We start from the raw sequence: 14,183 nt of genomic DNA, 5'->3' as shown, positions 1-14,183 counted from the left end.
GAAATTTTGTGGGAGGGAGTTAGTCAATTACTTCAACCCCAAAGCACAACTGGTACTTATTTCATCAACCCTGAAAGAATGAAAGGTAAAGTCAACCTCACAACATTTAAATTCAGAATGTAAAGACAGATGAATTACCATTAAACCTTTTGTCTGGCATGCTAAGGATTCTGCTAGTTTGCTGCCTTGTATAGACGTAAAATAATGCCCAGCCGAATATCATCTCCCGACAGAAAAAGAGTCACTATCCCATGAATAATTGCACAATGCTGGGAGTTTTGGTAGGAGACACCATTGATCCTGCTGCTTCCCTGGTACTCAATATTATGGACCTTGGATGAATGAAAATCGAAGATGACCTCAGTAGGATTTGAAACCAGAATGTAGAGAGTTAGATGTTCTGCAAATCATTTTGTCTGATGCTCTAACAATTCTGCCAGTCTGCCACCACCAAGAATTATACTTCAGCTGTTTGAGTCTGCTTGATCAATAGATACCTAATCTCATATCACGATAGTCCAACAAATTCATGGTTTGTTGAACCTACTTTATGGCAGCTAATTTCTAGATAGGTTACTTGCAGAGCTTTAAGTAGTAATTGAGTTATTGATATTTTTTTTCTTTTCTACCAACAAAACTTAAAATAAAAATAATGGACATGTTCCTTCTACCAAACACTTCTCTCTAAACAAATATTTGTATACTTCAGTCAAACATGGATCACATCAAAAATGTCCTGCTATTATACTACCCAGCATATATCTGAAACAGTAAGAGCCTAAAGTTATACTGTGCTCATCTACATCTATAACTTCTTTCTAGAACATGAATTCAGGCCAGTAGGCTAAACCATCACACTTCTCATAAACCTAAAACAGAAGATATACAACAGCAGTATCCACAACAAAAACAATTGATATGCTTACAGTCTTCAATACTTTAAACATGAATTAAAGCTTTCAACTCTACTTACTTCCCATTATCCAATTTGCAGAAAATAATTAACACCATATCAAGAAACAATTTATCTATCAGCCTGGTTGCTAGGCTGATATATTGCATGCAAACAACAATTAAAAGAACTTGCAATTTCCCAAATGGTATATCTCAAAGATCATCAGTTCACCCTCTCTTTTTTTTTTTTTTTTTTGCTTATTCTTACACACTCCTTCCATCACACTTCAAATACAAATTGCACAATAACCCCTTCATTAGTTACCTTAAAACCTGCTTCAAAAACAACAGATTTATATCAACACCAACAAAAGTCACCTGTCACCCTTTCGCATCACCAACATCATCAGAGAACTTCAAATATAACCAAGCATCAAACTAAACAATGCAGACATACCTCACCCACATTAAACAAAAATATACTAGGAGCTGTATGCAATGCTTCCACAACATTCCATTGAATAAAAAGATATGTTCATACATTACAAAGATTTTGAATTTATTTGTAAACTTTAACAATATATTAAGGACTCCCATTGAATAAATAAGTTTGTTTACATAACAACTTCTCATTTTATAGGTAATTCAAAAACCTCTTAAAAAAAAGATGGAAGTACTCGAACAGTTTGTCAACAGTCAAATTATTGCAGCCAATATTCCTAATATTCAAATAACCAACCTTGATAAACCAATTACCGTGTCTTTCAGTTTAATACATAAGGTAATATATTTCTATTTATGTATTTCTTATTGCTGATATTGCCATCTCCTTGGATGTCAAAATCCCATAGTTGTTGGTTTAACAGATTCATTTAGTGTCTTATCTTGTACCTTACTGTACCACATTGCATATGACCCATCGCCTTATTGTCATAAGCTTGCTGAAGCATGCTCAATGTCTCTGTAGCAGACTTACCAAGTTTAACGCAAAATTTCATGTTGGCTCTTTGTTCCTGCCCATGACAAAATCACAGACTACAACATACACGTGGTCACAGGAACACAAATTTCACAACTTGTGAAGTAAATACAATGATGTCATTTGGCACACTGCCACATGAAGGTCACTGCTAGCTCTCACTGCACACACAACCATGTGCTGCTATCTGTTGGCACACTACAGAACTAGTCCGGGAACTTTTGATATCACCTCATAGTCTTCCTCTGTCTGATGGGTATGGTGAATGATGTAATATTGTGGAGAAGATTAAAAGGTCTGAGGTCAGACATTTTCTTCTTCAGTGATTTCCTCATCAGAGGAAGGTCATGCACTCTGTAAGTTTGTTGAAAGGTTGGTGAAGTGGTGATTATGGCTCAGGTGAATGAGCTACTTTCATTTTGTACCTGAAGGCAAGATAACATCTATGAGATAGGACATTTCTTTGGCAGTAAGTGTAATTTGAGATGATTCGAAAGCAATCTTCTTAAGTAACCATTTTATGTATTAGAATGCTAATTCTAATTTTTTAATTTGTTTTCAGAATGGTACTAACCCACGGTGTGTTTACTGGGATGACACCTCTGGACAGGATCCTCATTGGTCAACAAAAGGCTGTAATATATACAACATTGTACCAGGAGAAAGAATATCTTGTTCCTGTAACCATCTTACAAGTTTTGCACTACTAATGGTTGGTAATATTATGACAAATGCTTAGATAATAAGCTGGTAGACTAATAAGCATGCTGGGTAAAATGGTTAGCAGCATTTTATACGTCTATGGTCTAAGTTCAAATTCTAAGGTTGACTTTATCTTTCATTCTTTCAGGGTCGATAGAATAAGCACAAGTTGATGTGTTTGACTTGTCCTTACCCTTAAAATTACTGGTCTTGAGCCAAAATTTGAAACCAATATTATAACAAATGCTATGTATGTTAGGCCAGTTTTAAAGAGTTGTATAATAATGTACCAACTAAAATGTATGTTATTGAGTATCTCAGTAAATATGTAAGGTGTTATACTAAGTGAAAGATTAGTGCTGTTCTTGTTACGTATGTTTTGATGCATAATAAACTATACATTGATGAGTTTGCTAGTAAATATGTCAAAATACTGAGACGCTTCATTGTCTTCATGTAGCTTACAGCTAAAGTATATAATATAAATATATTAAAATATAATGTAATTGTTATGATGTGGTATCTTCCACAGTTATAATATGTGGTCAGTGCTGTGACTGTAGCTGTTGTACCTACTCTAGTAGCCACAAACCAGAAAGCAAGCCAAAAGTATTATCAATGGTCACTATTCGAATCACAAAGTATAGTCAAAGTTTCATTAAAATATCTATTTTTCAACATGCACGGAAATAATAGCTCCTATCTCCCTCTCTTCTTGTATTTGTGTATATATGTGTGTTTCCTTTCCTGAGCGTCCAATAACACTGTACTTATTCCACGTCCTCGCGTTGTTTTTTTTTTTTGCGTTTTTTTCTTGCTTGTTCATGTTTGAATTGACTATATATATATATATATATATATATATATATATATATATATATATATATATATATATATATATATATATATATATATATGTGTGTGTGTGTGTGTGTATATATATATATAGAGAGAGAGAGAGAGAGACAAGGGGGGGGGTCTGAAAAGTTCCTGGCTTTAAGGGTGTTACAAAAGGCTTGCTTGGAGGCCCAAACTTGTGAATTTTTTTTATAGGGTTTAGGAAAACTGCTGAAGGACAGCTGCAATATGTATGTGAATCTAAGAGGGGAGTATGTTACAAAAATCATAATTAACTGATCCTCATTTATTTTGCCAGGAACTTTTCAGCACACTCTTGTATATATGTATGTATCTGTGTGTATATATATATATATATATATATTTATATATATATATATATATATATATATATATATATATATTCATGCATACATATATATACATATACATATATATATATATATTCATGCATACATATATATACATATACATATATATATATATATTCATGCATACATATATATACATATATATATATATATATATATATATTCATGCATACATATATATCATCATCATCATCATCATCGTTTAACGTCCGCTTTCCATGCTAGCATGGGTTGGACGATTTGACTGAAGACTGGTGAAACCGGATGGCAACACCAGGCTCCAATCTAATTTGGCAGAGTTTCTACAGCTGGATGCCCTTCCTAACATATACATATTGATCTTTATTTGATAACCAGTTCTAAGCAGGGCCTCATATCAGTCAGTGGGGCCGGTATGCATTGATGCCATTGAGAGGTAGGCATCATTCTCTCCTGATGACCCCATACATTTGTTGGCTTCCAGTATGCCGAGTTCTCAACCGGTAGCACTTGCATGTGCAAGTTATTTGAAAAACATCATATACATACATACATATACAAACACATACACACACAGAGCAACCCTACCATTATCAAGTAAGGCACTAGTGGTTTATATAAGATTGACAAACATTTAAATATAGAAAAGAAGTTATTATGTTGCTTGTTTCTATTGCAGGATGTTTATGGAAATGAAAAGGATGTTGATGTTAAATCAATATCTATTATATCTAGCATTGGATGTGGAATTTCGATTGTCTGTCTCATACTCACAATTATAGTTCATGTTTCTTCCAAGTAAGCATTTTAATTCAGAATTATTATTTTTAAACAGTTGCTTTGTTCTATGATGTTTACTTCACCATGAAACAACTAAAATTTTACAAATAACTTTGGCCTAAAAGCACACACCCAAATTTATATATGTATATGCCCACACTTACCACACATACATGTGCATACATACATGTTTACACGCTTAAATATATTCATATATATATATATATACACACACATGCATGTAATGTATACAATTTCAGTTATGTAAAATCAGTAAATCACAAGTGGAAGCAATGATAAAAGTGAGGAAATGATATGGAAGTAATTGACTTCCTGTCCGAGGTTGAACTTCTCTTGAAGGAAACAAAAAAAAAAATTATAATAAGCTATCTCATTAACCCTTAATGCCCTGATACTGCTGTAAGGGTGCTATCATCACATGGCATGTCTTGATATTTTTGGACATTTTTAGACCTGGCAAGGCCCAATCTCTCTTCCCATATCTGCTATCATCACATATGACATGTCTTTATAATTTTGGACATTTTTAGACCTGGCAGGGCCCAATCTCTCTCCCTACATCTGCTATCATCACATATGGCACATCTTGATATTTTTAGACATTTTTAGACCTGGAAGGGCCCATCTCTCTCCCTACATCTGCTATCATCACATATGACATGTCTTGATATGCCATGTTGGAGCACCACCTTTAGTCAAACAAATCGACCCCAGGACTTGTTCTTTGTGAGCCTAGTATTTATTCTATTTGGGTCTTTTGCCGAACCGCAAAGTTACGGGGATGTAAATCCACCAACATCAGTTGTCAAGCAATGGTGGGGGAGACAGACACACATACATATACATACACACATATATCATATATATATATATATATATATATACATATATACAATGAGCTTTCAATTTCCATCTACCAAATCCACTCACAAGGCTTTGGTTGGACTGAGGCTATAGAGTACACTTGCCCAAGGTGCTATGCAGTGGAACTGAACCTGGAACCATGTGGTTGGTAAACAAACTACTTACTACATACAAATACATTTCATGTATAACTTAAAGATATTTATATTTCCTAACAAACACCATTCTTATCCAAAATTGTAGTTATTACTGTATTTCATATGTTAAGTTTCATGTTTCAGTAAAACAAACATTGCTTTTCCATTTTTTTCAGAACTTTACGAAAAGGACTTTTTTCAAAAATTTTAATAAATCTTTGCATTGCTTTGGCTGTAGCAAATTTCATATTTCTTGTTGGGATGCGTCCATATGCTACGAAGAATATGATTGCTTGTAAAGTGAGTGCACACATACAAATATATTATTCTTTACGAACCTTGCTTGTGTGGACATGTGAGACCATAACAGGCTGATACCAGTGTCAGATTAATGGCACCAGTGCCGGTGGCACATAAAAAGCATCCACTACACTCTCAGAGTCGTTGTCATTAGGAAGGGCATCCAGCTATAGAAACCTTCCCAAATCAGATCAGAACCTGGTGCAGCTCTCCGACTTACCAGTTTTCAGTCAAACAGTCCAATCCATTCCAGCATGGATAGTAGATGTTAAATGATGATGATGATGATGACGATGACACACACACATACACACAAATACAACATGTACACATGCACATGCATGCATGGACATGTGTGTTACTCTCTTAGCTGATCAAGTGTTGTTCCACTTGTTGAAACCCTGTCAGATAATTATAGAAGGGAGTTCCACTCAGAGCCAACCAGGCACCCCACACATCTTGGTCACCCCCAACTGCCAAGGGCACACCAGGTGAATATATTGTCATCTGAATTACATAAAAATAAAAATAACACTGACATCTCATTTTAACAGATATATTTACCAAAATTACTTGAAGATATCTTGAAATATCTTGAAAATACTTCTGTGGCATGGTGCAGAGTCCTGTTGCCAGACGTAGGGTGTTCCAGCAGCCACCCTCTTGACCCAGGGCAGCATTACCTCCTCCAGGCACTTGATGTAGGCCTTCGTGTTGAGTCTTAGACCATATGAGAAGATGATTGGAGGCATAACGTCACCATCACTACTGATCACTCCAAATACCATGATGTTGACTGGATGTTTGGTTTTTATCACTCTCGATACATGTCCTCAGATTCACACCAAAACACTCTGAAATGTTCATATTGGAGATTCTGGTGTGAATGCCAAGCAGTACAGCATGTCGTTTCTAAATTTCTGGCATAGTCTATTGCGTCATGGTGTTGATTTTCTCATGGACAGTGCCCGCCCAACTGACCCTACTATACTGTATAGTTGACAAAATCAAAAACAAACAATGCACATTCACATCCTGCACACAATTAGACACAGAAAGTTTATGAGGAACCCAATGACCCAATTTGCTGTTATGTACATATCATTATTGTGATAATTATTATTGTTGTTGTTGTTGTTGTTGTTGTTGTTATTATTATTATTATTATAGGCAGTAGCAGCTCTACTACACTACTTCCTTACGGTTTCCATCATGTGGATGGCTGTTGAAGCGTCTCATATCTATTTAGCTGTGGTTGTTGTATTCAATAAATACATGAGCCACTACATGCTGAAGAGTACAGTAATTGCTTGGGGTATGTATAAACACCGTCTATTTGTGATCATTTTGTGTCACTTTAAGTAGCTTCTTTTATCTCTATTTAAACACTCGAACGGTTCAATCGAAACACATCTGTTGCTCCACGTATTGAAGGAGAATCAATATCTGTAGAAATATTTTAGAAAATAAAATAATCAGAGTGATCAAGAGACACCAGCCATATAAAAACAACAGCTGAATTAGTGTTGAGGTATTTTTTCTGGGAGCATTGAACAATTAATCTGCAAAAACAGGTAGAATTTCCTCCCATCGATAACAGGACACCGTGATCAGATTAAAGAATTGGTTAATCGTAGCCCCACAACCCTGCATAATTTTACAGTTATTTCTTCATCGATATTAACTGCTTTTTTTCTACATAAAACACAGTCATTCTGTCTCTTTAAGAGTTATTATTTTTACTTTAGAAGCTAACAGATTTTTAGAGATCAACATTAGTGATCTTCCTCAACATACATACCACTATCTAAACAAGCAGTACTTATCTCCGTAAACTAGCAGCATTTCTTCTGCCAATTATAGTAGATTCTCCTTTATATTATTTCGTCAAGCATAAAGAAAGGATTATTATTAAAACAATGAGAGATTATTCTGTAGAGCATTCATTGACAAAACTAACAATATTCATGTACGCAATAACTGTAGCACATCAATTTAGTAGACCAAGGGAGATCAATCAACACTTTTTAGCGGTCTGGCAACTAGGGGAGGCAACTCAAGATAAGTGTACACGCGTGCGTATGGTTATATGTCATATGAAGCTCAGTCTTCTGGTTGCTTGCTGTTTTTATTTTCTAAACCAGTTTTATAAAGTTTTATACACTAGCATAAGCCATTCGTTAAAAATGCCGACAGTTTTATTATGATAGTAAATGGCACATCAAATGAATGGCACATCAAATGAATGGCGCATCAACTTCTTGTTACAGCACCTCAATCACCGTGTACCTTGAATACAAACTGGTATTTTATCATCCTTGAGTCTGGACATTCTTCTAACTTCATTATAGACTCTTTTCTATGCTCTCTACTTATCGCACACGCACACATCCATGTTTGCATACACACACACTTTGTTTACATGAAGGCTTGTCTATTATTATGTTTACATGTCGCACTCACACACACAGACATACATGTTTACTTATCAATAAAATCTTCTCTTAAACCTTCTACCGGTTCTGGCACTTGTACTCATTTAACCTTTTTCCTTCCATGAACTATGTATGGACTTGTGAAGCACCCAGCAAATGCAAATCACATTTTCCTACACTTCTAAGAGCGTCAATTACTAATTATTATTATTATAATTATTATTATTATTATTATTATTATTATTATTATTAGGTCTTCCAGCAATAATAGTCATCCTTACTCTGATTATCAACAACACAAATAACTACATCAGAATTGCAGAGGTGTAAGTATATTTGAAATTTCTTCTTTCAATAATATTGTTGCAACATATACAAAAATACAACACAAGCTCACAAACAATTAGCTACAACCCATCTTCACATACTTTCATTGAGGGTGGGCTGGAAAGTCCATAGGCTGACTATGAAGGAGTGATGCTAGAGCTGAAGAATCTTGCATGCATTAATTTCAACTCTTGTTATTGATAATTGCATTGTTTCTTTCTTGTTTAACTGACATCTGACTTCAAAAGTAATTTGCAGTGATTTCTCTTGAAATTGGAGAAAATTTGGCATCATAGTCTTATCAAGTATCTGCAGAAAAATGGCTTAGCCCCCAAAGAGATTTGTTCATATATGCTTGCTACTTAAGGGGATGACAGTCCAGCTTTATCAGCAGTACAGAAGTAGGTGGTTGGATTTAGGAGGGGAAGGGAGAGTCTTGAAGAAGAACCAAAATTTGGATGTCTTTCAACTGTCATCACCGAGGAAAACATTGATTGTGTTCACCATATGGTAATGGTGACAGGTGATTTATTGTAAATCAAATAGCCAATGCTCTTAGCATTATCCTGTGAGAGAGTTGAGAATACTCTGCACAATGAACTTGGCTTGATGAAAGCTTCTGCTTAGAGGGTGCCACATCAGCTGATTGCATCACAAGAAAATCTGACCTTGTTTGAGACAGATGCAGCTGGTTTCCTAACCCAAGATGAGTGTTGGCTTCATTACTTTGAGCCAGAGAAAAAGAGACAATCCATCCAGTGGAAATACTCCTCCTCATATGCTCCAAAGAAGGTCAAGGCCATTTCATCTGCAGGGAAGCATGGAAGTTTTGAAAGATGTAGTGTCTCGACAGCTAACAACTTGAAGCAGGTAGTTTATTCCATGCTTAAGCAATTCTGAGCTTGAGAAAATGTTTACAAAAGTCATGGATGCTGTGTTGCTTGGATACTTACTTGTTTATTCCCATTTCCAGTATCAGGATTTAATCATAAATTCTTTGGGATTGAATACACTTCATCATTGTAATCACTCAACTCTCCTGAAAAAAACATGTTCTAGATTTTGTTTTTAATTGTTTTCCCATTTCTTTCTAGTTGTTGGTTATCCCAGACATCTTTCTATGCTGCTTTCCTGTTTCCAGTGGTGGCTGTTCTCCTCTTCAATCTTACCATATTTTCTCTCATTCTTGGGCGCCTTATTTCAATGAAAAATGACAAGAAATTTGAACACAAAGCAAGGAAATTACGGCTTTTTGGAATCGTTGGCGTGTTTTTCCTACTTGGCCTCTCTTGGATATTAGCATTCTTCACATTTGGTGAGGCAGCTTTGGTGTTTAAATACCTCTTTGCTATCTTCAATACGCTTCAAGGATTGTTTATCTTCATATTCTACTGTCTATACAAGAAAGATGCTAGAGATGTCATCTGCATGTATTTATGCATACAAAAGAAAGAAGATTCGAAGAGTAACACCAAATATAAAACAAGTAGGTGAATATTTTTTATAGCACCACATAGTTACCACAGACCCACCACCACCACCACCACCACCACCACCACCACCATCCACTACCACCAATACCCCCCCATCCACCAATACCACCACCACCCAAAACCCACCAGACCACCACCACCAAACACCCAAACCCACCACCACCCACCACCACCCACCACCACCACCCAAAACCCACCACCACCACCACCAAACACCCAAAACCCACCACCACCACCACCACCACCACCACCACCACCATTGCCACTGTCATAATGCTTGTAATCTTTCACTGCTGTTGCTACCGTCTTTCTCATCAATATTATCCTTTATCTCAACATACATACATACACGCATACATACAGAAATACATACATACATGCATGCATGCATGCATACATATGTTTGCAGTAACTCATTTATCCAACATCAATATCGTAAATTTTGTTTCCTGCGTCAATACCACAAAACTGATAACTTCTTTTATGTCTGTTCCCTCGTTAGATACTCAAGATTCATCTGAAGGAAAGATGTTAGCCAAACAAAACTTTTGTAAGTTAATTATTGCTTTGTATTGTATCTATCACTCTCTTTATTTCTCACTCTCACTTTCTTTAACACACTCTATATGTCTTCTCCTTTTTTATTTCTAATTATATGCAAGGCATATAATTTTTTTGTGTGGTCAGAAGCTTGCTTCCCAACCACATGGTTCCAGGTTCAGTCCCACTGCATTGCATCTTGGGCAAATGTCTTCGACTATAGCCTCAGGCCAACGAAAGCCTTGTGAATGAACTTTGTTGACGGAAACTGAAAGAAGCCTGTCATGTATCTATGTACATAATTATGTGTGTGTCTGTGTTTTACCCCACCACCATCGCGCTTGATAACCGATGTTGGTGTGCTTACATACCTGTAACTTAGTGGTTCAGCAAAAGAGACAGATAGAATAAGTACTAGGCTTACAAAGAATAAGTCCTGGGTTCAATTTCTTTGAATGAATCCTTTAAGGCTGTTCTCTAGCATGGCCACAGTCAAGTGACTGAAACGAGTAACAGTAAAAGAACCTCCGTACTTGATGTGGTGCTCCATTTTGATGGTCATTATCTTACACCACTTTCGTTACCACGAAACATTTATATGTACCTGTTATATAATCTACTCTTCACTCAAAGAGAGAATGCCTTGCTTTGCATGTCACCGTGCAAAGCAGCAGACTGATACAAGGCTGTAGCATTGGTGTCAGACTCCGCTTCCCAGACACCTTTCTGGCCATCACCACAGCAGCGAGCAACCTTGTTCGTGCTCGTGGGCAGTCATTCCTTCAGCCAATGGGAGTCGGCTTCCCTGCACGGTCTCCGCCACTGCACTCCATTGCATTGTCTACGCCGCACTTCCTGTGTGGTGGAAAGCACTTGTGGCAGACACAGCCAGACCTATACATGGCCGTCTTCCTGTTTTATGTTCAGAGTGCTCAGATTTAGCCTTTCACACCTGTCTTACAATGTCATTCAAAATATAAACAAATACATCATCAATGTTTCAAAGCCACAAAATGATAAATGATTAATTGAAAATAATTTGGATAAATAAACTTTACATTTGACAAAGTAATCTGACGGCTGAAGTGCTAAACAAGATGACAATCATATTCAATTGATTTTTTGAGACATTATCTTTTCCCAAAAATAATTTTCTCTTTGTGATAGATTTATATTAATTTTGCTATATTTATCAGATAAACAAAGGATTTGAATGCAATAAGGTGTATCTAATGATAAGCAGTCAAAATCATAGCTCCGGTTCCTTTACCATATGGAAACAAGGCAGTGATGCATGGAAAAGCTGTATTCGAAGTTACATTATGCAACTCTTTACTCTTTTACTTGTTTCAGTCATTTGACTGCGGCCATGCTGGAGCACCGCCTTTAGTCGAGCAAATCGACCCCAGGACTTATTCTTTGTAAGCCTAGTACTTATTCTATCAGTCATTTTTGCCGAACTGCTAAGTGACGGGGACATTAAACACACCAGCATCGGCTGTCAAGCAATGCTAGGGGACAAACACAGACACACAAACATACACAAACACACACACACACACACACACACACACATATATATATATATATGTATATATACATATATACGACGAGCTTCTTTCGGTTTCCGTCTACCAAATCCACTCACATGGCTTTGGTCGGCCCGAGACTATAGTAGAAGACACTTGCCCAAGATGCCATGCAGTGGGACTGAACCCGGAACCAGGTGGTTGGTGAGCAAGCTACTTACCACACAGCCACTCCTGTGCCTGTTGGAATAAAATTCATAAATTTAACATTTTTTCTAATTACTCATTTCTTGTCTTTTCCGTTTTTCAGATAATTCAGATTCTAGTAGTGGAGCAGTGAGTTCAAAGGTTACCAGTTCAAATGGGGACAAAATGAATACAAGACTGTAAAACCTCGTTAAATAATTACTTAAAAGCTTCCTTTTTCATGCAATCATGTATTCAAATTTTTTTATCATAATAAATCTTAAGCTTTCTTGCAAAACAAATAGAATTTAACTTAAAACTAGAAATCCAACACTGTGTGTAAAATCAATGGATATCATTCTTGTACAAAACAAAAACAAAAAAAAAAAAGAAAATAAGAGTGCTTCATGTAATTTGTCTATTGAACATCTGTTTTAACTTTTTGAACTATAATCTATTGAACTATTTGCTTATGGTAATTAATTACCCTTGAAAAAAAACTATCTTTTACTAACTATGTTTTATACATCATAAGTGAATACTACAAAATGAAAAAAAAAAAAAGCAATAAAATAAAGCTAAAATATTAAGCTACCTTACAAATGTCCTGCTTATGTTGTGTAGCTCTAAGTCGTAGCTAATCAAACTAGAAAAGCACTCGGAAAGCGCAGACCTCCGCCAAACCAGCAGGAGCAGCACTACGATGATGACGACCACCACTACCACCATATCACAATCACCACCACAACTATCCTACTACTATCACCACCACCACCACCACCACCACCACCAACATCATCATCAGCAGCATTGTCATTGCTTCCACTTCAACCACATTCACCGCCATCAACATTATCATGACGGTTACCTTGACAGTCACTTTCACCACTACAACCAGTATAACCACTATAATGCTACCATTACACAATTAACACTATCATCAACACCACTATTACCACCATCACCTCAGCATCACACCACTCCTGTCGCTGTTATAACTACCGATACTATTTTATCCTCCTCCCATACTTATCTGGACCATCGTCATCGTCAATACTGTCTCTGCTTTCACTACAATCACTGCAATCAGTTTCTTTTCAATCAGTATCATGGTGAGGATTTGATCGAAGGATTTACAATTAGGAAAAAGTAGGAGAAAAGTTTTGAAATATAAAGTGGAAGCATAAAAAGATAAAAATAAACATTTTCTCCCGTCTTACTATTACTTTTGTTTCATTTTGAAAAGCAAAAAAGAAAATGCAAAAAAAGTCAATTTATGGCTTATTATTGTTTAAATTTTGAAGTACATATATATGGTGGCACCAAAATCTTTTAAAGGCTTAGGGGCCTCAAAGGGTTTTAATCTAACCCTACCTGCATGGAACTGAGATTACTAGTGCCAGCTCTGAGGATGCCTGAAATATTCACCTCGTTCTTGGTGACTGCAGGCAATGTGTAGAAATCAGGCAGTTTGCTCCTGGTATTAATGTACTGAGTGTATTGTAAATTGGTAACTAAATAAAGCACTCCACCCGCCCACCCAGAGGTGAGAAACTATCTTCTTAGTCAGGCCCTTATCTCGCTGAGTCTGACCATGTTCCATTCCTATTTCTCCTGATGCAGCACATTGTTTGCAATGTCTCCCACTGGTTTATCTCAGCAGATCCATTTGGTATCGAATTGCTCTTCAAACAAAACTTTGAAAAGTCCTTGATAAAAAAGTAAAAACTAGGACAGTTATATAAAGAATATCTGTTCTCTGCACACTTACCTGCAAGCGTGTGTGTC

The 14,183-nt window shown here is 36.3% G+C and overlaps 1 protein-coding gene across 2 annotated transcripts in view; it reads left to right on the top strand.

Annotated features, from left to right (window-relative positions):
- Positions 1-12,998, top strand: part of LOC106882741 (adhesion G protein-coupled receptor G6) — a 55,061-nt gene extending 42,063 nt beyond the window's left edge. For both annotated transcript variants that reach the window (XM_089358911.1, XM_089358912.1), the window contains 9 exons: positions 1,535-1,675; positions 2,436-2,585; positions 4,463-4,581; positions 5,762-5,885; positions 7,056-7,200; positions 8,574-8,646; positions 9,742-10,133; positions 10,643-10,690; positions 12,520-12,998. In XM_089358911.1, coding sequence (XP_089215037.1) covers positions 1,535-1,675; positions 2,436-2,585; positions 4,463-4,581; positions 5,762-5,885; positions 7,056-7,200; positions 8,574-8,646; positions 9,742-10,133; positions 10,643-10,690; positions 12,520-12,599 — 1,272 coding nt within the window. In that variant the 3' untranslated portion in view covers positions 12,600-12,998. The remainder of the gene's footprint in view (positions 1-1,534; positions 1,676-2,435; positions 2,586-4,462; positions 4,582-5,761; positions 5,886-7,055; positions 7,201-8,573; positions 8,647-9,741; positions 10,134-10,642; positions 10,691-12,519) is intronic.
- Positions 12,999-14,183: the final 1,185 nt, after the last annotated feature.

This window comes from Octopus bimaculoides, chromosome 10, assembly GCF_046866305.1.
Source record: "Octopus bimaculoides isolate indiv1 chromosome 10, ASM4686630v1, whole genome shotgun sequence".
In the NCBI taxonomy this organism is placed as follows: domain Eukaryota; kingdom Metazoa; phylum Mollusca; class Cephalopoda; order Octopoda; family Octopodidae; genus Octopus; species Octopus bimaculoides.
Note: the sequence above shows the minus strand (reverse complement) of the source record. Positions and strands in the feature narration are given on the sequence as shown.